The following is a 22,864-nucleotide window of genomic DNA, read 5'->3' as shown; positions in this document are numbered from 1 at the left end:
AAATGAAGAATAGAGAGAAAAAGCATATAAAACCAGACTAAACAAAAGAAATATAACCCCCCAAAAAACTGTTTTTCTTTTTAAAGTGTACATTTTTTAAGCATTTCTTTTATTTTTCCACAAATTTCAGTCATTTGAAATAATAAGCTAAATGTTGTACTAAAACAAAATTCTTCCACTTATTGTTTCATTCTCTTTGCTTTAGTTAGCTGTTAGATTGGACCAGAGCTTAGTCCAAATAGACTGATTGAACATAGTTTAGAAAAAGGAGACCTTTAGACCTGCAAGGTCAAACAATTCACACTGGATGTCAGGACAAGGTATGAAGCCCAGGAGCTCTCTGTAGACAACTGTGACAGAGCTCTCAGAAGCATAAGGGATGGATAAAGAATGAGAATCCTTTCAGGGATAGTGATGGTAGAATCATGGCATGGGCATGCTTCTCAGCACCAGAGACTGGTTAAAAATAGGAAGCCAGACGCAATCCTTAAAGAAAGTCTTTCCGCCAGAAAACAAATGACCTTTGATTTTTGTGATTGTTAAACTTGACAAAGGTAACCCGAAAGCATACAACCAACGCAACATGGAATTAGTGCTGGCAAAAGTCTCAGATTCGCCCTGCGTGACCCACCGACAAAAGAAAATCATAAATCCCATTCAAACGATTCAAAAGCAAAACTGTAACGAAATCCAAATGCATTCTAGAAAGTTCTAAAGTGAGAGACTGAAGACTATTGTAAAGTAGTTTTAATTTTCAATACAAAAAAGGAAATCTATTGTTCTGTGCAGACTGATGGACAGAAATGCTGATTTTATCCATTTATCATCACGCAAAGTGTAATAATAAATGTGTATTTTGAGGCAGTGGTATAGAATTATTATGAATGTAGAAAAACTCTCTCTTCAGTCTGTTCTCTACAAAAACCTGGAAAATAATGTCAAGATCTTGGCGCTGTGGGTGGCACGACACTTCTGGGGGTTTTTCTTTTGCAGTCTTCTCACAGTCGATGAAGTTCAGGGAAACCTCTGCTGCCAAAGTCAGTATGACTACCAGATGTTTAATGATGTTGATATGTGTACATTACTGTATAAGGGAGTGTTACGTCCCCCCCGAAGGGGTCTAGGCATGCGAGTGAGGGAACCAGTAACAAATGAGTCCAGAACAGAATGAAAGGAAAACAGACAGGTGTCCTTAGTAAATAACAGTCTTTATTGTAGATAATCATAACATAAGGAGCCGGCAACGCCGTATTACAATAACATGCCAAAAAAAGGGAAAAAAGGTTGCAACAACAAAGAACACAACAACCAAACAAAAACTCCACGAGGAGGCACTTCCAGGGGCCCACAAGCTCACCCTGTCACTAACAGCAGCTGGCTTTACTGCTGCCAAGGCCCACAAGCCCACACTACTCACGTAAAGCAGCTATTTCTGTAATATACTCACATATCTATATTATTGCTAATATATATATTGTAATATATCTATATCACTAAAGCACTTCTGGATGGATGCAAACTGCATTTCGTTGCCCTGTACCTGTGCAATGACAATAAAGTTGAATTCTAATTCTATACTGCTTCCACAAGGCAGGCAGGCAGGCAGGCAGGCAGGCAGGCAGGCAGGCAGGCAGGCAGGCAGGCAGGCAGGCAGGCAGGCAGGCAGGCAGGCAGGCAGGCAGGCAGGCAGGCAGGCAGGCAGGCAGGCAGGCAGGCAGGCAGGCAGGCAGGCAGGCAGGCAGGCAGGCAGGCAGGCTACACACCAAGCAGAGACACCCCACCCCCTGCTCACAGCTCATCCCCAGCTTATATGACCTCAGAGAGGTGATTGCTGACTGGGCCCAGGTGGTAAATGAGTCCAATGAGCAGCAGCTGTGTCCTGGGGAGAGAGAAGAGCAAGAGAGAGACAGAGGGGTGGAGCAGAAGAGGAGGAGGCGGAGAAAAACACCACGCCCACACAAGGGCAGTATCAGGAGGCCCAGCTAGGGCCGTAACAGGGAGTTAAATTTGCCAAAAGGTTCTAAACAGAACAGGCTGGTTTATGGAAACAGCAGGAAAATGTTTATCTCCTGGTTATTGGTTTGGCAACCTTGGGTGTGGTTCTCGAAATTCCAAGTCTGGAGTTTGAAAATACATTTAGCAAGTGTTTATTCTGTTTACTGCTTTTAATGTGAATATAGAGTGTTTACTGTAAGTTCTTCCCCATCTCCTGTTTCTCCAGCTTCTGTGGATGATGAATCACTGGCACTTCTAATTCATTTACAACTTAGCTTTCTGCTTTCACCAGTTAGGAAACCACAAATGGATGTTGTTTGGAAAAATGCCACACCATTTTAAATGCTTAAGTATTCAGCCTCTCCCCTCTAAGTAGGCGTTCTTTCCGTCCCTCACTCGCTCTTTCCCTTTGTCTGATTTCAGTGGTAGTTTCAGGTGTGTCAGTGGGTTGCCATGGTATTGCCTTCCATTGCTGCAAGTTCATATACTTGTTTTCAATGCCACCATGACAGCAGATTAAAGGATCTACTACGTTAATCAATAAGACTAGTTCATCTGACCGTCCTGTTAAATTTTTTGACCTGGCTGACCTCTGCCTCTGAGCCACTCCACCTCTTGGTGACTGCATTTTCTGGAGGCCACTTTGAGCCACTGTGGCTCTGCCTTTCTTGCCTTTCACTCCTTACTTCCCCTGATGGTTCAACCTGGTAATACCAAGGCACACAGCTATTTTTCTCTGTTGTGTGTCCACATTTAGCTTCATCTTATGCTTAAAAATTCTCTGTGTTGTGTGTTTGTTAAAATTGTTTAAACTATAAGTAACAAGTATACAAAATTGCATCTATTTTTAAAACAGAATATATATGGGAAACTATATTTCAACAAGTCTCTTTCATCATTAGAGGACCTTTCATGCTTACAGAAGGTTGCCTATAGACTTCCAAACAATACACTTAACTCAGTTGCAAGCATTCAACCTAAAGTTTAGAAAGATAAAATCATTACTTTCACTAAATACATTTTAAATCAACCTTCTTTTGTCAATGTGAGTTGTTTTTCAGTGTTTTTTATAAATACATTTATGTTGCGTTAAGTTAAATGTGCACAAATTACTGATATATATTTTTTTAATGGTTGGTAAGGTCTACTTGGCAAGCAAGAAGGAATAGCTCTCATACTTACTCTGTGATACCACAGTGGCATTCCAGGCATTAGCAACAGTGTTCAACTTAACTGGCACCACTGGATACGCTAAGGGGAAAGGGTGTTTTGACAACATCATAAAACAAAAGTATTTTTTTATATATTTAAGTTCTATATTTATTTTTTACCATCACAATATGTGCAGTGTTGGTGAGACGTTTGTGACTGAATTCAGCAGAGTCACTGAGGCTGCCAAGACCAAGAGGATTCACAGCTACCGGTGTACACTGGTCTAAAATACAGGTTCCTCTTTGTGTCCCTTCTGTGGGTTGACCACAGAACAGTTTCTACAAACAAAACAAAAAACACAAAAAACAACAACTCAAAGTGCAGACTGTAACTGTCAAAGCAGCCAAACTTAAGTCTCATGTTTAATGTTATTTTCACTTTATTCATAAATAATGTACATTATGCTGTGGCGATTATATATATTTGATCTCTTGCCCACCAATGCCCCCAGTAGCCCAATTCTGATCCGGTTGCCCTGGTTCCTCGACATCTGACACAGACCTTGTTGATCCGGGCAACATCCGAGCTGATATGACTTCATATTTCTGTCTCTCGCTCATGTCTGCGGTAGGTAGGTAGGCCTGGTTAGCATGGGCGGGTCTAGTCTAGGACCCTTACTGGATACAGACACCCCCAGATGGGAATCGAACTTGCGACGCCCTCTCCAGAGGCGTGTAGTCGTACATACATGGTATACGGACTGGTTCTTATATAGCGCTTTTCTGCTCTGTCTGAGCACTCAAAGCGCTTTATACAGCTAATTCATTCACCCAATCACACCCATTCACACAAGCACTTCTTCTAAACTCTTAAGTGCTCTATCTAACAATCATACACATTCACACTCTGATGGATGCATTGCAGAGCAACATGGGGTTAGTATCTTGCCCAAGGATATTTGGCATGCAGACTGGAATCAAACCACCGACCTTCTGGTTAATGGCTGAGCTGCTCTACCACCTGAGCTACAGCCACCCCTACATGCTAAGTGGAAAGAAGGAGGCTGGGGACAAGTGAGTGTCAGTACCACAGTCCATGATGATGCAGCGAACATCCACGAATACATCAGGAAGATTACCCCAACTAACCGCGTGCTCAGTGAATACCTCAGGCAGCAGAAACCCAAGAAAGAGGAGGAAGAGGAGAAACCATCATGGAAGGACAACCTCCTGCACGGTATGTACCACCGGCAGATAGAGGAGGTGGCTGACATCCAGAAATCCTGCCAATGGCTGGACGAAGCTGGAATAAAGGACATCACACCAGGCAAGAGCCCATATGAAGGCTGTGTAAAAATGCCCCTGAGACAATTCAGCACATAACAGCAGGGCGCAAGATGCTAGCAGGCAGGGCATACACAGAACGGCATAACTAAGTGGCCGGCAAAATGGTGATGGCAAAGCAACCAGATATACTGGTGGTAGACAAGTGGAAGAAGAGAGCCGTAGTGATAGATGTAGGGGTTCTAAATGACAGCAACATCAGAAAGAAGGAACACTAGAAACTCGAGAAGTACCAAGGGCTCAGAGAAGAGCTGGAGAAGATGTGGAGGGTGAAGGTAACAGTGGTCCCAACGGTAATCGGAGCACTAGGTGTGGTGATTCCTAAGCTAGGGGATTGGCTCCAACATATTCCAGGAACAACATCTGGACAAAGATGTCGGGACCCTGGCTTGAATAAAAGACTGCCCGCAGGGCCGAGAAGGGAATTCATGTATGTATGTATGTATATATGTGTGTGTGTGTGTGTATATATATATATATATATATATATATATATATATATATATATGGTGAATGTGGGATGAAAAAGAAAGATGGAAAGATAGTGCTGGAAACCTTTAGCACCCTCACACTCAGAGCAGAAAGAAAACAGAATTAGTGGTACTATGTGAAAAATGCAGATATGCATGTCCTATTCTGTGTTTTTTTTTGGAAGGGTAGCATTGTTTTGTGAATGAGTTCTACGGCCCACTGGTTATGCAGTCGGTGATGTTTGTGAGTGAGAGTTTGTAACGCTTGTTCACATAGTTGTGAGTTCCTCATGTCATACCATACAAGTGTGTCAGTCCACTGGCACTCAGCTGAGGTAAAGTCATGAGGATCACACTTAAAATAAGTGGGTAAGGGTTTGATCTGGGGATGAGGACCAGTAAAATCTTAATCATATTCAAGACATGAGTAGCCTAAATATTAAAAGATATTATTAATTGAAATATTTGAAAGAAAAAGCTCTGAAATAATCTAGAGTGAGCATCAACAGGAACTCGGCACACCCCACAATATTTGATTACCACCAACAGACCAGCTACTTCACAAATCCTCCTGAGTAAAGAAACTCTGCCATGCCAACCCATTAGTATTTAGTATTTAGTATTTATTTATTTATTGTCATTGTCAAGAACAATGAAATTGCGTTTGGGGCTTCCATACAACCCAAAAAAAAGAAGAAAATAATAAATACCCCTTAAAACCCAAGTGTACATATTTAACCCAGTGTGACTCCAATGCAATAAGACAATTCTTAGCAATAATGTTCGTAGAAATTCAGACAAAGACCTGAGAAACATGACAAAATACAACAATGCAACCCATTCAATATTATTGTACTGTGAGATATGATATCAGATATGATAGTTATCTATTTAAGAAAGGGGGGGGGGGGCAGGAGGGGGAAGAGAATAAAGATATGATGCACCAATGCAGACCAGTTCATTGCTATTGAGAAGTTGGATATGGTTATTGTCCGTGAGAGGGGGGCAGAGAGTTCAGGAGCCTCACAGCCTGTGGATACAGGCTGTTGGCCAGTCTGGATGTTCTGGCCTGTATAGACCTGTACCTTCTCCCTGAGGGCAGCAGATGGAAAAGGTGGCGCGCAGGGTGATGTTGGTCCCGCAGGATACTGTGCACCCTCCTCAGACAGCGAGTGGGGAAGATATTACTGATCTCTGGCAGACTTGTTCCAATAATTCTGCCAGCTTCTTTCACCACCCGCTGGAGTGCTTGCTGATCGGCCTTGGTGCAGCTGGGGAACCACACTAGAAATCCATACGTCAGAACGCTGCTGATGGCACAGTTGTAGAAGTTCAACATCAGAGATCTGGGAATGTGTGCGCTCCGCAGTCTCCTCAGGTAGTAGAGGCGCTGTTGGGCCTTCCGTACAACTGAGGTGATATGGTTGCCCCAGGACAGGTCCTCGGTCACAGTTACCCCCAAGAATTTAAAACTGCTCACCCTCTCCACCGCCTCACTGCCAATGAAGAGAGGCAGATGGTTGTTATGACCCCTCTTCCGGAAATCTACAATGATCTCCTTGGTCTTTTTGGTGTTTAAGACCAAGTTATTGTCGTGGCACCATGACTCTAGTTGTTGCACCTCTGTCCTATAGTTTGTCTCATCATTGTTGGATATAAGTCCGAGCACTGTAGTGTCATCTGCAAACTTAACAATGAGATTGGACGCGCAGGAGGAAATACAGTCATGGGTGAAGAGAGTGTATAGCAGAGGGCTCAGAACACACCCCTGAGGGGCACCGGTGTTGACCACAAGGGTGGAAGAGGTGTTCTTACCCACTCTGACACTCTGTCTACGGTTAGTGCACTCTGTCTACGGTTAGTACACTCTGTCTACGGTTAGCGCCACTTTTGAGCGGTCGTTTAGACATTAACCAAGATTAGATATGAAAATATTTCACAAATCTGTTTATCTTACATTCAACAAACACAACTGCTCAATGCAGCCTTTCCCTGCAGTCTGCCAAACAAAGACAATGCTTTCTTACATGTGAGACGTGCCACCTGACTGATGGCCCCAAGAAAGAAAGTTCATTGTCTCATCCTGGACAACTTTCAAGAAAGTTGACTGTGTAATGTGAATATGAGAGAGTCTTTAAAAAATAGTTTAGTGCATTTTAGAGCTGTCAAATGCCCTAATTTTTACTGTATTGGAATTGTTTAAATACATTATACAAAACGTAAAAATACAACATTAATTTCTAGTATTATTATCTTTTTCAAGTCATAAATGATGTGAATATTGTATCTGCTTCAAAATCGCATAAAGGTAGTGCTAAAGCAGTCAACAAAATGACCAAAAAGGAAATGATTACATAGAAGACTGTTTCACTGAATTCACTTCTTAGAATGACGTAATTGAAGGTTGTGGCTGTTCCTCCCAAACAGGATATGGAGAGTGGCTGTGTGTTCCTTTAAGTAGAATCAGAATCAGAATCAGAATCAGAATCAGAATCAGAATCAGAATACTTTATTGATCCCTGGGGGAAATTATTTTTTGTTACAGTGCTCCATTTTAAACCAACATTAAGACAAGACAGACAATACGCTAACTAAGAATAGTACAATATATACATATATATACATACATAAGTCACTTATAAATAAATATTTGGAAAAGAAACATGTGTAGCTGTAGCAGCAAACAGTGTGTTAAGTGGATGCGTTGTACAGGGAGATGGCCACAGGCAGGAATGATTTCCTGTGTCGTTCAGTGGTGCTTTTCAGTAATCTCAGTCTCTCACTGAACGTGCTCCTGTGACTGACCAGCATGTCATGGAGTGGGTGAGAGGTGTTATCCAACATTGTCTTTATCTTGGACAACATCCGCCTCTCCGACACCACCTTGAGGGAGTCCAGCTCCATCCCCACAACATTGCTGGCCTTACGGATCAGTTTATTAAGTCTGTTGGCATCTGCGACCCTCAGCCTGCTCCCCCAGCATGCAACAGCATAGAGGATCGCACTGGCCACCACAGACTCATAGAAAATCCTCAGCATTTTCTGGCAGATGTTGAAGGACCTCAGTCGCCTCAAAAAATAGAGACGACTCTGGCCCTTCCTGTAAAGTGCTGTGGTGTTTTTAGCCCAGTCCAGTTTATTGTCAATGTGTACTCCAAGGTATTTATAGTCCTCCACAATGTCAACACTGACCCCCTGGATTGAAACAGGGGTCAAGTGTTTCCTGGTCTTCCTGAAGTCCACGATCAGTTCCTTGGTCTTTGCCACGTTGAGCTGCAGATGATTCTGCTCACACCACGTGACAAAGGAGTCGACCACAGCCCGGTACTCTGTCTCATCATCCCTGCTGATGCATCCAACCACCGCAGAGTCATCAGAAAACTTCTGAAGATGGCATGTCTCTGTGCAGTGGCTGAAGTCTGTGGTGTAGAGGGTGAAGAGGAAGGGGGAGAGGACAGTCCCCTGTGGTGCCCCTGTGTTGCTGATCACCTTGTCAGACACACACTGTGGGAGACGTACATATTGTGGTCTTCCTGTCAGGTAATCAACAATCCAGGACACCAGAGAAGCATCCACCTGCATCGCTGCTAACTTATCACCCAGGAGGGTCGGCCTGATGGTGTTGAAAGCACTGGAAAAGTCAAAAAACATGACCCTCACAGTGCTCGCCGGCTGGTCCAGATGGGTGTAGACACGATTGAGCAGGTAGATGATGGCGTCCTCTGTTCCGAGACGAGGCTGATAAGCGAACTGAAGGGGATCCAGATGTGGTCTTACTATGGGTCGCAGCTGGTCCAGGATGAGCCTTTCCAGGGTCTTCATGATGTGGGAGGTCAGTGCCACGGGCCTGTAATCCTGGGGGCCACTGGGACGAGGCGTCTTTGGTACAGGGACGAGGCATGATGTCTTCCACATCACCGGGACCCTCTGCAGACTCAGACTCAGCATAAACAGTTTATGAAAGACTCCACACAGCTGGGGGGCACAGGCCTTGAGGACAAGGGGACTCACTCCGTCTGGTCCAGCAGACTTGCCTGAGTGAAGTCTCCTCATTTGCATCTCAACCTGGTATTGAGTGAAGGTGATGGGTGGGGGAGGGGTGTCAGGAATCTCACAGGAGGCAACATGTGAAGAGAGAGGCTGGCACAGTGGTGTGGCTCTGGATTCCAGGCTGACTGCAGGTGAGGTTGTGGGGGTGGGAGCAGACACTGTAGTGTCGAATCTATTGAAAAACAGATTCAACTCGTCGGCTCTATTCTCACCTCCCTCAGCTCCCCTGCTGTTGGTTGGCCTGAATCCAGTGATGGTCTTCATGCCCCTCCACACCTCTCTCATGCTGTTCTGCTGGAGTTTCCACTCCAGCTTCCTCCTGTAATTGTCCTTAGCCTCTCTGATCTTGTCCTTTAGTAACACCTGGACCTTCCTCACCTCCTCTTTGTTGCCCCCTCTGAAAGCCCTCTTCTTGTTGTTGAGGAGGGCTTTGATGTCCTTAGTCACCCACGGCTTGTTATTTGGGTAACAATGAACAGTCTGAGCTGGAACAATGGAGTCGGTGCAGAAAGTTATGTAGTCTGTGATACACTCAGTAAGCCCATTGATGTCCTCGGCGTGAGGCTCACAGAGTGTTTCCCAGTCGGTCACCTCGAAACAGCCCTGTAGTTCCGCTATTGCCTCCTCTGACCACCTCCTAACAGTCCTGGTGGTCACAGGTTCCCTCCTCACAATTGGCACATAGCGGGGGGTGAGGTGAATCAGGTTATGATCTGACCTACCAAGTGGGGGGAGGGAGGAGGAGCTGTATGCATCCTTGACGTTAGCATACAGTAAGTCTAAAGTTTTCTCTCCCCTGGTGGGACAGTCCACATATTGTTTGAATGTTGGTAGTGTATTGTCCAGTGATACATGGTTGAAGTCACCCGAGATCACAATAAAGGCACTCGGGTGCTGAGTCTGTAGCCGAGCTATGGCAGAGTGGATAGTGTCACATGCAGCTGTGGGGTTAGCAGAGGGGGGAACATAAACAGCCACCAAGATGACGTGAGAGAATTCCCTGGGTAAATAATACGGCCTGAGTCCAACAGCACACAGTTCAGTGTCCGGGCAACAAATCCTTTCTTTGACTGTTATGTTGGCAGGGTTACACCACCGGTTGTTAACTAAAACAGCAAGCCCACCTCCTTTACGCTTACCGCTAGCGATGCTGTCCCTGTCCGCCCGAACAGTGTGGAAGCCTTCCACGGAAGCATTCTCATCGGGAATGACCTGGTGCAGCCATGATTCGGTGAAACACATCAGGCTACACTCTCGGTATTCCCTCTGACTCCGTACCAGTGCTGAGAGCTCGTCGATTTTACTTGCCAACGATCGCATCCACAGTTTAACTATAACGCACTAAGTACCGCAGTGCTGCACTAAGTACCGCAGCAATTTCCTAATGTTGTAAACCTGCTCAACATTTGGCAATAAAACCCTTTCTGATTTCTGATTTCTAAATGGCAGAAAGAAACTTTTAACATCACATTCATTCAACTAGGAGTGGTTGATTCACCAGAATAGGGATATCTATATCAGTGCATTTAAATCCAAATCCATTTTTGCACAAATTTGCTTAGCCAAAACGGTTATTGTACACATTTATTTCCTAAAATTTAGGCCCAGTGGGGAATGCAGATTAACTTCTGTTTTAACTTCTGTGTCATCTGTTTTACAACTGGATAGTTTATTATGTACTCAAGCTTCTCTAAATAGGTTATGACCGTACAGTCATTGGCTGTGACTCCCTGTGATATGTTTTACCGCTCCGCTTTGATAGATGGCAGCAGATCTCTGGCTAGAGCTGCAAATGGTACACTGAAGAAGAAGTGGGCGTGGGTTTGCTGGCACTACAGCGCCACTTTTGAGCGGTCGTTTATGTTGTCAACAATAACAGACCGCTGAAGTTGTCAAGCAACGTCGAGGAAAAGTCATACATCAGTCCCGCGACGGTATAGTCTTTAGTTGGGTATGAAAGTACATTATATTATTTTATTTTGATTAAATCCAGTTGTGTAATGCATGAAGTCACAATTAAAAACAGCAGCTCTAGACCCTGATGCTGACATTGACTGTTAGCATAGACAGTCTTTGGTTGCTAGGAGCCGAGCTGAGCTAACGCCACTGGTTTAACCTTAGCGCTCTGCACTTAATGAGAGAAAGCGGTTACACTGTGCATAGATAATTGGTGAAGATTCAAAATCAGTGAAAGTCAACGATTAGCTTTATTGTAAGGTTAACATTGAAATGTTAACGAAAACTTGTGATCTGTGTATGGTCTTCAGATGAAGGGCTGGTTATGGCTTGGCTTAATAGTGATAACTGGCCAGTTACATAACAAAGCTATCGAAATATTTTGATAGCTTATTTGTTCTGCGGGCCCAGAGGAGGCACTGGCTAAGCCCCAAAATTTGCTGGTACCCCCAGTGGCTCCCCCTGACTGCCCTATGTTGGGAATAATGTAATAAGGGTGCAGAAAAGCTGGTGCCAGTCCCTGGACAGATCACTGTGCATCTCAAGGCCAACATGGAAATCTAATATGTATTTGTATTTCATGAACAAGTTTGCTGTTAAAGTGAACTCCAGTCTGGGAGAGTGAATCTTAAGCTGCTTCTAGTCAGCTCTGCTGAGAATCAGTGAAGCCATCCTGGGACTTCCACTCAATTAATTGATCAGTCGATCAGTTAAAACTGATTAATATAGATTTCAAAATCTCATTTGGTTTTCATATTTACCTATTTTCAGTGATATAAACTTTAATACCTTCATAGACATGATATAAACTTTATTAGCAGGAAATTAAGTAGGAATATCATTCTTTTAGATTAATTATTTTGTCATATTTTCAAGTAACCTAGAGCTAAGGTTAAACCAGTGGCGTTAGCTCAGCTCGGCTCCTAGCAACCAAAGACTGTCTATGCTAGCAGTGAATGTCAGCATCAGGGTCTAGAGCTGCTGTTTTTAATTGTGACTTCATGCATTACACAACTGGATTTAATCAAAATAAAATAATATAATGTACTTTCATACCCAACTGTAAATTCTGTTTCTGGTGTGCCACCTCAATATTTTTAGTGGCTCGCATATGGCCACCCCACATACTTGTTGCTGTGTCTGTAAATGTTATGATATAGCAATACGTGAATAAAGTTGAACAAGTTTTGTAAATTAATTCAGTTCAATTTCAATTCAGTGTCATTTTTATAGCAATAATATAAAGAAAATTGAAAGAATCAGAGAACCCCTTTGAACAAGCACTTGTTTAAGAATGAGAACTTTTTCAGCAGATGTCTAATTATATATATATTTAAATACCTGCAGTCAACAATCGAGGGCAAAGGACAGTGCACGAGAGAGGTGAAGAAGCGAGTGCAGGTAGGGTGGAGTGGTTGGAGACGAGTGTCAGGTGTTGATTTGTGACAGAAGGATAACAGCAGTGAAAGCAAAGGTTTCTAAGGTGGTGGACAGGATAGACAAGATCAGAAAAGTATATCAGAAAGACGGCTCAGGTTAAGTGTTTTGGAGGTGAAATTAAAGAGTAGTTTGGACAATATTGGATAAAAGATGTTGAATATGAAGCTGCCAGGCAGGAGGGAAAGAGGAAGACTTCAGAGGAGGTTCTTGGTGTAGTAAAGGAGGACATGCAGAGGGTTGGTGTGACAGAACGGGATGCTAGAGATGGGGTGAGATGGAGGCACGTGATCCTCTGTGTCGACCCTTGAAAGGACCAGCTTCAGGAAGAAGACAAAGATGTAATCATATACACAGAAATAGGAGAATTTTCTACTTAAATTGAAGCAATCGTATGAAAAATACGATATGGTGTGAAAGTAAAGTTGCCGTGATGTGTGCTGTTTTTCCATTACTGTGATCTTGAAGTACTCCTACCAATTTAAATAGTTCTCTTTGTCTTACTTTGAATATTTTTATTCCTAGATCAAAGATGGCCCCGGACAGTGCTCAGATTCGGCGGCAGGGTGCTCAGGACTTTATGGCTTACTATGAGTTTGCCTGTGCCAGGCAGGAATCTGTCCCCCTTCCTGCAGTTAAAATGAACCTCAACAAAGGGATGCTGGACTTTAATGGAGACAAGCTGAAGCTAACAGACTGGCCACCCGTTCTCAGCTCTATATCCATTAATAAACACCTGCACCACATAGCAATAAGTAGCACATACCAAGCTAGTTTGGCTTCTGGAGAGGCAGGTACGTTATTGAAACAGTTTATACGATTTTAATTGTCTATGTTAGAAACTTGTTGATTTTCAGATTTTACTTAAAACAACGTCACCATTGGTTTCAGATAGAAGATATCTTAAATCTAGCTTCAGGAGGAAGATTCCAGCTATTCGCTCCAAGGATATGACATTAAAGCTGTGCAAGGCCCTCAGAGAGTGCCTCACTGTCTCTCCCAACCTCAAGACGCTGCAGCTCAATGGACTTCCACTGAGAGAAAGGGACCTCATCACCCTAACAAAGGTGAAAGCAGAGCATTTTAAAAGCAAAGCATTGTAACTGTTTAATTTTTAAAAATGTTATTCAGAACTTTTTCTGTGGTTTTTGCTTTTTTGTTCACTCTTAGAATGGACATTTATTAAAACAAGTTCTTTGTTGAAATGATCCTAATCTAGGGTTTGGCAAAAAGCACTTCCTTGGAAAACCTATCTCTGATTAACTGTCCAATCAGTGATGAGGGCTTAGAGGGTATGTGCAATTATATTACTGTCTCCTAATTTTGTTCAGGAAAGGAGTTTGTATTGTATGTTACCTGTGTAACTGTGTGTTCTCTATGTTTCTATATGTTTTAGTCATTTGCCAAAGCGTTAAGTATTCTGCTAACATCAGGGCAGTGGATTTTAGTGGATGCAGTCTTACCTGGAGGGGGGCAGAGCACATGGCCAATATTATCAAGGTATAGTATTTGATTTTCAGTGTCATCTGGCAGTCTATTTTATTTTTTATTGAGAGATGATTATTTAATAATTGTAAACTATCCAGATAATAATTGTTAAAAAAGTTTGTTAGGGAAAAAATTGAGGTGCACAGTGCAGATTACAGCAGCTTGTTTTTTGACAGAGGGATTGTAAAGCTGTATACACACTGGAAGCGATTTTACTTGTTCACTTTCTATGGTCTCTAGTCAAAACGTGGCCTTGAATCGCTTCCAGTGTATATGCAGCTTAAACCTAGAAGATTTAGAGAGAGAAGTTATCAGTTAGTCAGAACATTATGTAATAAAAGATAGAATAAGACAATGTGGGCCTTTTCGTTCAGTAATAGAAGTGGAAGAGTCTTAAAATTTTTCATCACAACTTTTGTAAGAATCCTTTTATTTATCTTAAAGCATCAGGGTATGCAAAGACATGGTACGGCGTGGGCGGAGTCTCTGAGGTATCGACAGCCGCAGTTTGAGGGTATGGGAGGTCTTCGCCGTGTCACACTTAACTGTAACACTTTAATTGGGGACCGGGGTGCTGCGGCTCTTGCGAGTGAACTTGCTGAAGACCTCTGGGTTAAAGGTTAGTAGATTTGTGAGTTTGTGGTGTTTGTTGTTTTCCTTATTGTACAAATTTTTGATAGGATTTCTGTTTCTGATTTTTGGCTTGTAAAACAGCTGTGGACCTGCAAAGATGTGGTCTTTCCAACGAAGGCGCTCGTCGTTTGCTAGAAGCCTTGAAAACGAATTCTTCTTTGTGTGTGCTGGATATCCGTGGTAACCCGTTAGTTGGTAAGTTGCTACCTAAGTCAAGGCAATAGCATTTTCTTGTTTTTTTCCAGACTTAATAGCACTTTTCCCAATCTGATAAAATATTGTTCGTTCCACTGCTTGAGCTGGTTTGTTTTTACGTTTCCATTTGACATATTAATGCAAACCAAATTCTGTGTGTGCGTGGCACTTTCCAATTGTAGAAAGATCATTTGAGTAATACTGTAATTACATCAGTCATGTAGTAGTTCATCTCTAAACCAACGAAACATAAATTTCTAGAAATGTTTCTGGTACTTAATCTTCACTGATTTTGAGTTTTCCTTTCAGATAAACTCCTAATTAAAACTATAATAGAGAAAGTACTAATGAATGGTCATGGACAGTCACCAGAGGTAAGTTTTTGGGAGAAATATTCCGGGGGGGTGGAACCATTGCTCTAGGTGGTGTATTTGTATGCATGTGTCTTCCTTATGTTGTCCTGCAGTATTGCTGGATCAAGCCTGCAGCGTCAGAACCACAGAGAGCTTCTGGTCCAAGGAGGAGAGCATTACCCAGTACAGTCAGAGGGAAAGCTGCATTTAGAATAGGTATTTATGTATACATACATTTTTCTTGTTCCATGTTCCAGATAAACACAGACAGACTGCATGTAACTCCATGTTATTGTCTCCCTAGTCAGACAAAACACAGTAAATTCAGTATTTCTGGTTGTACACCTAAAATCAGCCTATTAAAAACAGATATTTATTCATTTATTTTTATGAGCATAGGCACATTTCTCTGTTTTATGTTGGGGGTTTTTGTGCATGTATGTGTGCAGTGTAAATTCACTGGAGGATTTCTTTCAGTCTGTTTGAGATAGTATTGCTTATTCTCTGTGTCTTTTCAACTTCTCAAATTAAATTTTTAAGTCATCTGGAGACATGGTAAGAACTGAATTCATTGTGATTTTATTTTGTTTCTCCTGCTGATAGGTGCAAAAATAATCTTGAATTTGTGATGTGTTTGATTATGGTTTAGTTGACTTTGCCCTTATTTATAGGATGATTTCAGTAGATACTCACCTAGATTAATTAGTCTTTCATCTATTTGCGTGTGATGTTTATACCCTGCTTGTTAGAAGCAAGTAATATCTGCTAGTTTCACAAAGCATGTAGTTCTTATCATTTTTGCATTGATTAATTCATGGAAAGCCCACACACATGTTCTGCTGGCCATTATAATCACTTCCACTATTTTGCGCATATCTTGTGTTATTATTGGGAGGGACCTAACAATTTTCTGTGAGCAAAGATTTATCAGTTTGTCATTTATCATTGTTCAGTTTAATTAAATATTATTAATGCACATTAATGCCTAGTGATGCAGTGATTAGCACTGTTGCCTCACAGCAAGGCCCTGAGTTCAAGTCCTCTCTCAGGCCAGGGTCTTTCTGTGTGGTGTTTGCATGTTCTCCCCATGTTTGTGTGGGTTCCTACGGCTTCCTCCTGCAGTCCAAAGACATGCAGTTAGCGAGGTTAGGTTAATTGATGATGGTTAATTGCCCATATGTGTGGATGCGAGTGTGAATGGTTGTCTGTCTCTGTGTGTTAGCCCTGTGGCAGACTGGCGGCCTGTCCAGGGTGTACCTTGCCTCTTGCCCTGAGACTCCTAGGATAGACTCCAGACCCCCCACGTCCCTGAATTGGATGGCAAAAGACGATGGATGGATGGATTATTATTCATTTATATAGTGCCGAATCACAACAGACACCTCAAGGCACTTTTAATAAATGGTGATAAAGTACAGTTCATAATACTATGAGGACTTTGCATCATCAACGCTGCGCCCTTCTTAGAGGTGAAGATTTCTCAGAATTCATGAACATGTCTTCTCTTTGCAGCCACTCATAAAGGACCATCTCCTGGTGGACGGAGTTCAGCTGCTGCTCTGAAACCTAAGCCATCACGCACCCCCCATGTGCCTTGGCGTGCTGCTGCACGAGCTGGACGCCAAAGGTGAAGATATGTTCAGAAGAAACAACAAGCAAACAACAAAAACTAGGTTCCATTAATAAGTTTGGAAGATAGTTTGGATTGTGTGTGTATTTTGGGGGTCTGGAAGTTTATTTTTTCTGCATATGGAAACCTGTAGGGAATGTAATTATATGTTTAAAAAGCATTCACTGTTTATTATAGTCATGTAGAGACTAATACTATGTTTTTGCTTCTGCAGAGGTTTGCCTCCTGGAATTACTGTAACAGACCATAGCTTTCAGGTAAGCTGTCTTGTGTCTGTGTGTAATGCAGCGTAATGAATAAAGAGCCCTAAACAGCAGCATTAATGTTAATATCTTATTAGGGTGCAGCCACAGTGAAAGTTACCATGGAGTCTGATTCAGAGGCAGAGGAGGATGATGAAGAGGAAGTGGTGGAAGTGGAACCGAGACCATCTTCTCTTAATCGTCAGGACAGATTCATTTCGCGGAGGTTTGAACAAATACAGGTTAGTCATTTTTGTAATGTGTTTTTGCTGCTTCTAAAGTCAAAGATGTGGTATGTGAAGAGTTCATTAAACAAAACCACCTCACACACTGCTCTTCTGATCCATGCCCTGTAGATGGAGCTAAACGAGTGCCGTATGAGGCTCGGAGAAGAGCGGAGGGCCAGACTGAAGGCTGAGTCCAGGCTCATGGAGGTAAATAAAATCTGTAATACATACAGATAAATTTATGCCTGTTATTTATTTTTAATGTTTTCCTTTTATTGCAAGTTTTAATCATAGAAAATCCATAGAAAATCAACCCTCTCACAATCAGCTGATTTCTTAAAATCTTTGAAAATTAATTTGACCAACATGTTCCAAATCACAGACCCTTGAAATACACAAAAATGGGTCAACATTTTTACATTTTTTTTTTTTATCTGTTATTCTTGACCAGCAATTTTGAGCTCTCATAAGTGCAAGAGAGATGCATTCTAGTGGCTGCAAATCTAAAGTTGTTTTAAATTTACTCCAGGGAATTAACAGAAAACAGCATGTTGGTTTAATTGGTGTACTTTTGCTATTGAAACTGTGTTATTTCCCATGTTATTTGATTCTCAAAGTTGTTTATAGAAAATAGTGTGATTCTTTGTGAGTCAGGTGGGAGGTACTTATTGATTTTTCATGAAGTAATGCAACAGCTCGTCCTTTATTGAAGAGTCAGTTTTATTGAACAGTCGTGTTTTTTGGTTGTTTTTTTTTAATGAATAAATAAGACTGTGCCTTTATTCTTTATGTAATTTCTGTTCAGTATGAGCTGGAGAATGCTCGTCTTCGAGATGCCAGTCACTCCCTGTCAGAGGCACTTGCTGCCAGTGGCTCTGCATTAGCACTACCGGCTTCCAGTGCTCTTGAAGATGAGGCAATTCTGGAGAGCATTGAGACATCATTCACTAAGTTTCACGCTTTCCTGGATTTGCTCAAAGATGCTGGGTGGGTATTTTTAATGGCAGCAATTACAAAATGCCACTGTTGTCACAGGACCTACGTGGTTTACTGAAAATCCGTTCTTTAAAAATCTTTCAGTTTCATTATGTGTGGGTGTGCTTTTTTCCACTTCTTGAGCCAGAAGTTGGCCTTTAGTTTTGTTTTGAATGGATCCCCATTTTAAGTGGCTTATATTTAACTGTCTTTCTTCCCCTTGTTACATTTAATGTGTGTTTTAGGACGATACCTACAGTTATTTATTATATTTTATTTTTTATAAAGTTATCTTTGTGCATCGTACAAAACATTGCAGAAAAGTGTTTGCTTGATTTTTGTAGAGTATTACAGTCTGGCACCCTGTGAGTAAACTTTTGTGTAGCTTTAATATTTCAGCTGCACGATGAAGCAGCTTATTATTGTAGCTCTTATCATTTATAGTGTAACAATGTGGTCTGCAAGAGTAAGTACATTCAAGTGGTATAGAAAGAGCATATACTCAGATTACACACTTCTGTTAGTGATGTATCATTAAATTGTTATGTTTGGCAAAACCACAGGTTGTGTAGTTAATGGCTCGTATTTGACTTGGGATAAGATGTCAAACAGGTGTATTTTCTAAAATATTAGACTAGTGATATTTAAAAAAGGTGTGCATCTTAGATTTCAGTTTCTTTCGGAAATATCTGAAGTTAATTTTAATATTGGCCAATTTGATATTGATTCTGCAGTTTAATTCTGACAGGATGGGTTTCATTCAAAACGAAACTCTAGGTTTGTCATTGTCATTTCTTGGATTAATACGTGGAAACCAAAGCCCATGGGTTAGGTATAATTTCGCAGTCATCTTTGAGTCAGTTACTCACTCAGTCAGGGTATCATTCTGGAATCTTTTTAAATCTAAAATGCGCCCACTAGCCACTTAGTTAGGTGCATCTTCTTGCACAAGGTTGAACCCATTTTTGCTTTCAGAACTACCTTAATTATTAATAGAATAGATTAAGCAAACATATGCTCTGCTGGATTAAGATCTGGTGACTGTGGAGGCTCTTTGAGTACAGTGAACTCATTGTCATGTTCAAAGACTAATATGACGTTATCATGCTGAAAGCAGCCATCAGAAGGTGAGTACACTGGGATCATAAAGGGATCAGTGAGAGTAGTCAGATTAGCTGTGGTGCAGTTATAAAGGGCTTCAAAGAAAATATCCCCTCACACCGTTACACCACCAGTGTACCCAATATCTTATTATCTTAGTCACATCTTACCATAATCATTTTTTTATTTGCATTTGTTGTAGGAAAAAGGTAGGCTGGTATTAGCTGGTTATCTACTCTGGAAGTTCATTTTTAATTGATTGCATGTCTTTTTTTTAATTTCTTGTAGCTTAGGTCAGCTAGCTTCAATGGCTGGAATTGACAAGTCAGATTTCCACCCTCTGGGAAAACCTCAGCTTTCCTCCACAATAGAACCACTTTTGCATGGTGCGACATCACCGCCTGGAGGGCGTTACAGGATCGATGCTCTGTCTTTGGTAAGAATATGCAGAGCAAACTTTGGAAGCATGTTCTGTTGGCAGATGGGGTGAATATTTTAAAGTTTGCATAAGCCAATTTGCGCACAAATCTGTACGCAAATTGTGGATAAATAAATCATTGCTTCACAGCACTGTAGACTTGCCCTCTGTGATAATGGTGGACATTAGATTTGTAAGCACATCAAGCAGAAATGTAGATTAACTTTGACTACAGATTGTTAGGTTCAAGAATTATAGTTTAATGCATTCACATTCTCTTTTGCAGCTCAGGATAAGAGGAGTATCTGTTAATGAGACATTATTAATGTTACTTCAGTTTTAGTTTTGATTAGAATAGTTAGAATAGAATCGTTTTTCACATTGTCTCATCAAATGTAATTTCTGGTTTTTAGGTAGGAGGTGCCCCATCTGCCTACCCCGTTGGATTGTCTGACACCAGATTGCACAAGTCTCCATCCCCTACTAGAGCAGCCCTTCATAAAGAAAGGTCACTTGATGTAACTTTCACTCAGGCTTCTGCACCAGCAGCAAGTGGTGTAGTGGATGTAGAAGAGGAAGCAAATCATTTTTCAAAGCCTGACACCCAGCACGACTCAGGCTCTGAACACAGTTTTTATAGCCAAAAGTCCTTTGATAATATTTCCTTTGGTAAAACTTCCCAGACTCGGCCAAGCCACCCCACGAGCAACAGCAACTCTCACAGAAACAACAGTTCCCATGGATACAGCTTCAGCAACAGCTACACTTACAACCGTGCTTCTCATAGCAATGGATCTCGAGGTGGTTCGTCTGCAAGTGTTAGTGACATTTTAAGCGACAAAGAGTCTGTAGGATCAGTAGGGTCAAGGAACAGGGGAAATGGAAGGCTGGTGACAGTAGGTCAGTCAGGATCAGAAGGGTCAGAGAGGAAAGCCCCTTCTATGAGAGGCGCTCTAGAGCAGGTCAGATCTCTGGAGAATCTGGGGGTTCAGTCAGATAATGAATCCTAACTAGGCGACCATAAACTTTCTCCCTGTGTGTCAGTGCCTTTTCTTCTATGTTTAGATATTCGCTGCGTTTAAATTGTAGAATTTTTTTTTTGTCACCTTTATAAATGTTTTGTTCTTTTTTTTCTTTTTCTTTTTTTTGCATTTTCAGTCCAAATCATTTCAGTTTAGGGAAACAAAATGTTTTTTGCATTTAAACCCAAATAAATAAGTGATTTAAAAAATTAGCCTTATATTATTGTTTTTACATTTTAGATTTACATTTACAGTCTTATTGAAGTTTTTCATAAAGTGCAGGGAATCTGCAGTTTAATTCAGTGCGACATTCTCAAATCTGTAACTCTGTTTCTTCGAGTATAATCCTGATTCTTGTAGCAATCAATCAAATACTAGAAAGTTTACAATTTCAAGACATTGCATGGGAGCTTAAAGCAAAGTGTCATTCCTTGTTTCACATGTGCTCTTACTTATTTGTAGCTTTGGACATTAAAGTAATTTTTTTAAATGACAGATTTTTTATATTTAGAGGGTTTTTTTTTTAAGGCTCTATGATATATAATGGCACAATTTAATGTTCCTGTTATTTTGCTTTAAATTTAGTTTATAATAAACTATTTTGCAATTTTACACCTAATAAAGTGTTCTTATCTTTATTCTAAACTTGACATTTAACATTGTCAACATGTGCTCATACATAAACTGTTTGTTCATCATGTGCAATACAGAAAACTAATATTAATATGTAATGACTTAGAGTTAGTGTGATCTTCTATCTGATATGAACCACAAGAACAGCTGCCTACTGAGTAATGCAACCTTAACATAACTTTTATTCTCATTGTCAGGAACCATCTTTTTGATAGGTTATTTTTCAAAATCCAACTTAAAGTGTCACAAGGGTAAGAAAATTAAACAAATCCCTGCTGGGAAAACAACTAAAGTACTTTTGAAATATTTTTTGTGTGAATATTTAAACTCCAGTTTTTGTTTTTGTTTTTTTTGGAGTCCTGACTCACTGTGAGCAAAGCGCGACTTTTGTGGGTCTGTATTTCTTAGCTTGTGTATTCGTTTGCCCCTGATGTCACCCTGGCCTCTGTACTGTGTTCCTTCTGTTCCCTGTCAGAGTTATCTGTATTCTGTCTGTGGATTTCCTGTTTTATTTTGAAGGTTCAGATCTTATATCAGTGTTTCTAGTTTCGCATCCTCTGTCTCGTTAAGTCTAATTTCTCCGGGATGTTCCCACCTGTTCCTCGCTCCCTCGTGTTCCTGCCTGTGTACTTGTCCTGCAGTGTTCAGCGTCCCGTCGTACTCTCAGATTGTGCCTGTGTGTTTCCGTTCTCAGCATTCATTGTTCAGTTCATGTTTTGTTCATCGCCAGCAATAAAGCTGTAGTTCAGTTGCAATTCAGTCTTCTCGAGTCCTGCATTTGGATCCTCACCTCCGCACGCCCGCACACAGAGTTCTGACACATTATCCTAACACGTAAGCACCAAACGTCAACCGAAAACAGAACGGATCTCTGGAGAGGTGACAGATTGTGCGTAATGCTTCCAATTTCAGTTTCAATTTTTATATGTTTCCAGATATTTTGACACAGAATTAATTGGAATACAGAAATATATGTAAAATAGGTTGATTAATTACATTAATTTTGTAACTTTTTATGTTTTTTTTTGGGGGGGGGGGGGGGGGGGGGGAGGTAGCTATATCTGCTAGTAGTTGTGATCAGTAAGTGTACATGTTGACTTTGTTTTTCTGTTTATGACGTCTGAGACATGAAATTGAGTGATATCTCTCTTTTTGCAACTTTCCAGCAAATCCCAGACCTTGCTCATATTTCTGAAATCCCTGTTATTCTTGTTGCTCCAGATATCTTTCTGTGACTGTATGTTTCGGCTGATTGGCTACAAATTCAGCCTACCTTGTGTCATGCTGCTAGTATAACTGCTCACGGGGATGCGCCATTTCTGCAAAACACTGCAGCTCCTCTGATCTCTTTATAAATATCTAATAAATATCTTGAAGAAGATACACAGATATTTTGTGTATCTTCTATACTTTTTGAGATATTGAATTTTTTATGCAATATTTTTTGCCCATTTCTTCCACATTATCAGTGTGGTCACTGATTTTCCTTGCCGGGCTGAGCTGTGTTTTAGCTCAGTGAGATGAGCAGCCATTCTCAGACTGGG

General features: G+C 41.2%; 1 protein-coding gene across 5 annotated transcripts; it reads left to right on the top strand.

The window, feature by feature from the left end:
• Positions 1-10,826: 10,826 nt before the first annotated feature.
• On the top strand, positions 10,827-22,218 carry cep78 (centrosomal protein 78). Of its 5 annotated transcripts, none has more exons than XM_085425944.1 (17): positions 10,876-10,961; positions 12,314-12,367; positions 12,929-13,197; positions 13,295-13,470; positions 13,623-13,695; positions 13,800-13,903; positions 14,336-14,510; positions 14,606-14,719; positions 15,029-15,093; positions 15,186-15,288; positions 16,585-16,699; positions 16,917-16,959; positions 17,043-17,186; positions 17,301-17,378; positions 17,977-18,158; positions 19,536-19,683; positions 20,079-22,218. In XM_085425944.1, exons 3-17 carry the CDS (start codon positions 12,936-12,938, stop codon positions 20,673-20,675), a joined length of 2,379 nt encoding a protein of 792 aa, XP_085282070.1. In that variant the 5' UTR covers positions 10,876-10,961; positions 12,314-12,367; positions 12,929-12,935; the 3' UTR covers positions 20,676-22,218. The 5 variants fall into 5 exon arrangements, with proteins under 5 accessions (XP_085282066.1, XP_085282067.1, XP_085282070.1 ...); XM_085425943.1 differs by lacking the exon at positions 12,314-12,367 and adding an exon at positions 12,572-12,744 and having other exon boundaries at positions 10,937-10,961; XM_085425940.1 differs by lacking the exon at positions 12,314-12,367 and having other exon boundaries at positions 10,827-10,944; positions 20,079-22,217.
• The last annotated feature ends 646 nt before the right edge of the window (positions 22,219-22,864 follow it).

Source organism: Rhamphochromis longiceps, linkage group LG12, assembly GCF_057381845.1.
Source record: "Rhamphochromis longiceps isolate RC_006_pf linkage group LG12, R_longiceps_female_GT1.1, whole genome shotgun sequence".
In the NCBI taxonomy this organism is placed as follows: domain Eukaryota; kingdom Metazoa; phylum Chordata; class Actinopteri; order Cichliformes; family Cichlidae; genus Rhamphochromis; species Rhamphochromis longiceps.
This window is presented reverse-complemented; position numbering and strand designations above follow the sequence as displayed.

Bases quoted from the DNA above. Each gene is read 5' to 3' on its own strand.
- cep78 (XM_085425941.1), top strand. From the start codon at position 12,936: ATGGCCCCGGACAGTGCTCAGATTCGGCGGCAGGGTGCTCAGGACTTT. The intron at 13,198-13,294 runs GTACGTTATTGA...CATTGGTTTCAG, and splicing joins TTTGGCTTCTGGAGAGGCAG to ATAGAAGATATCTTAAATCT. The intron at 17,379-17,976 runs GTAAATAAAATC...ATTTCTGTTCAG, and splicing joins CTGAGTCCAGGCTCATGGAG to TATGAGCTGGAGAATGCTCG.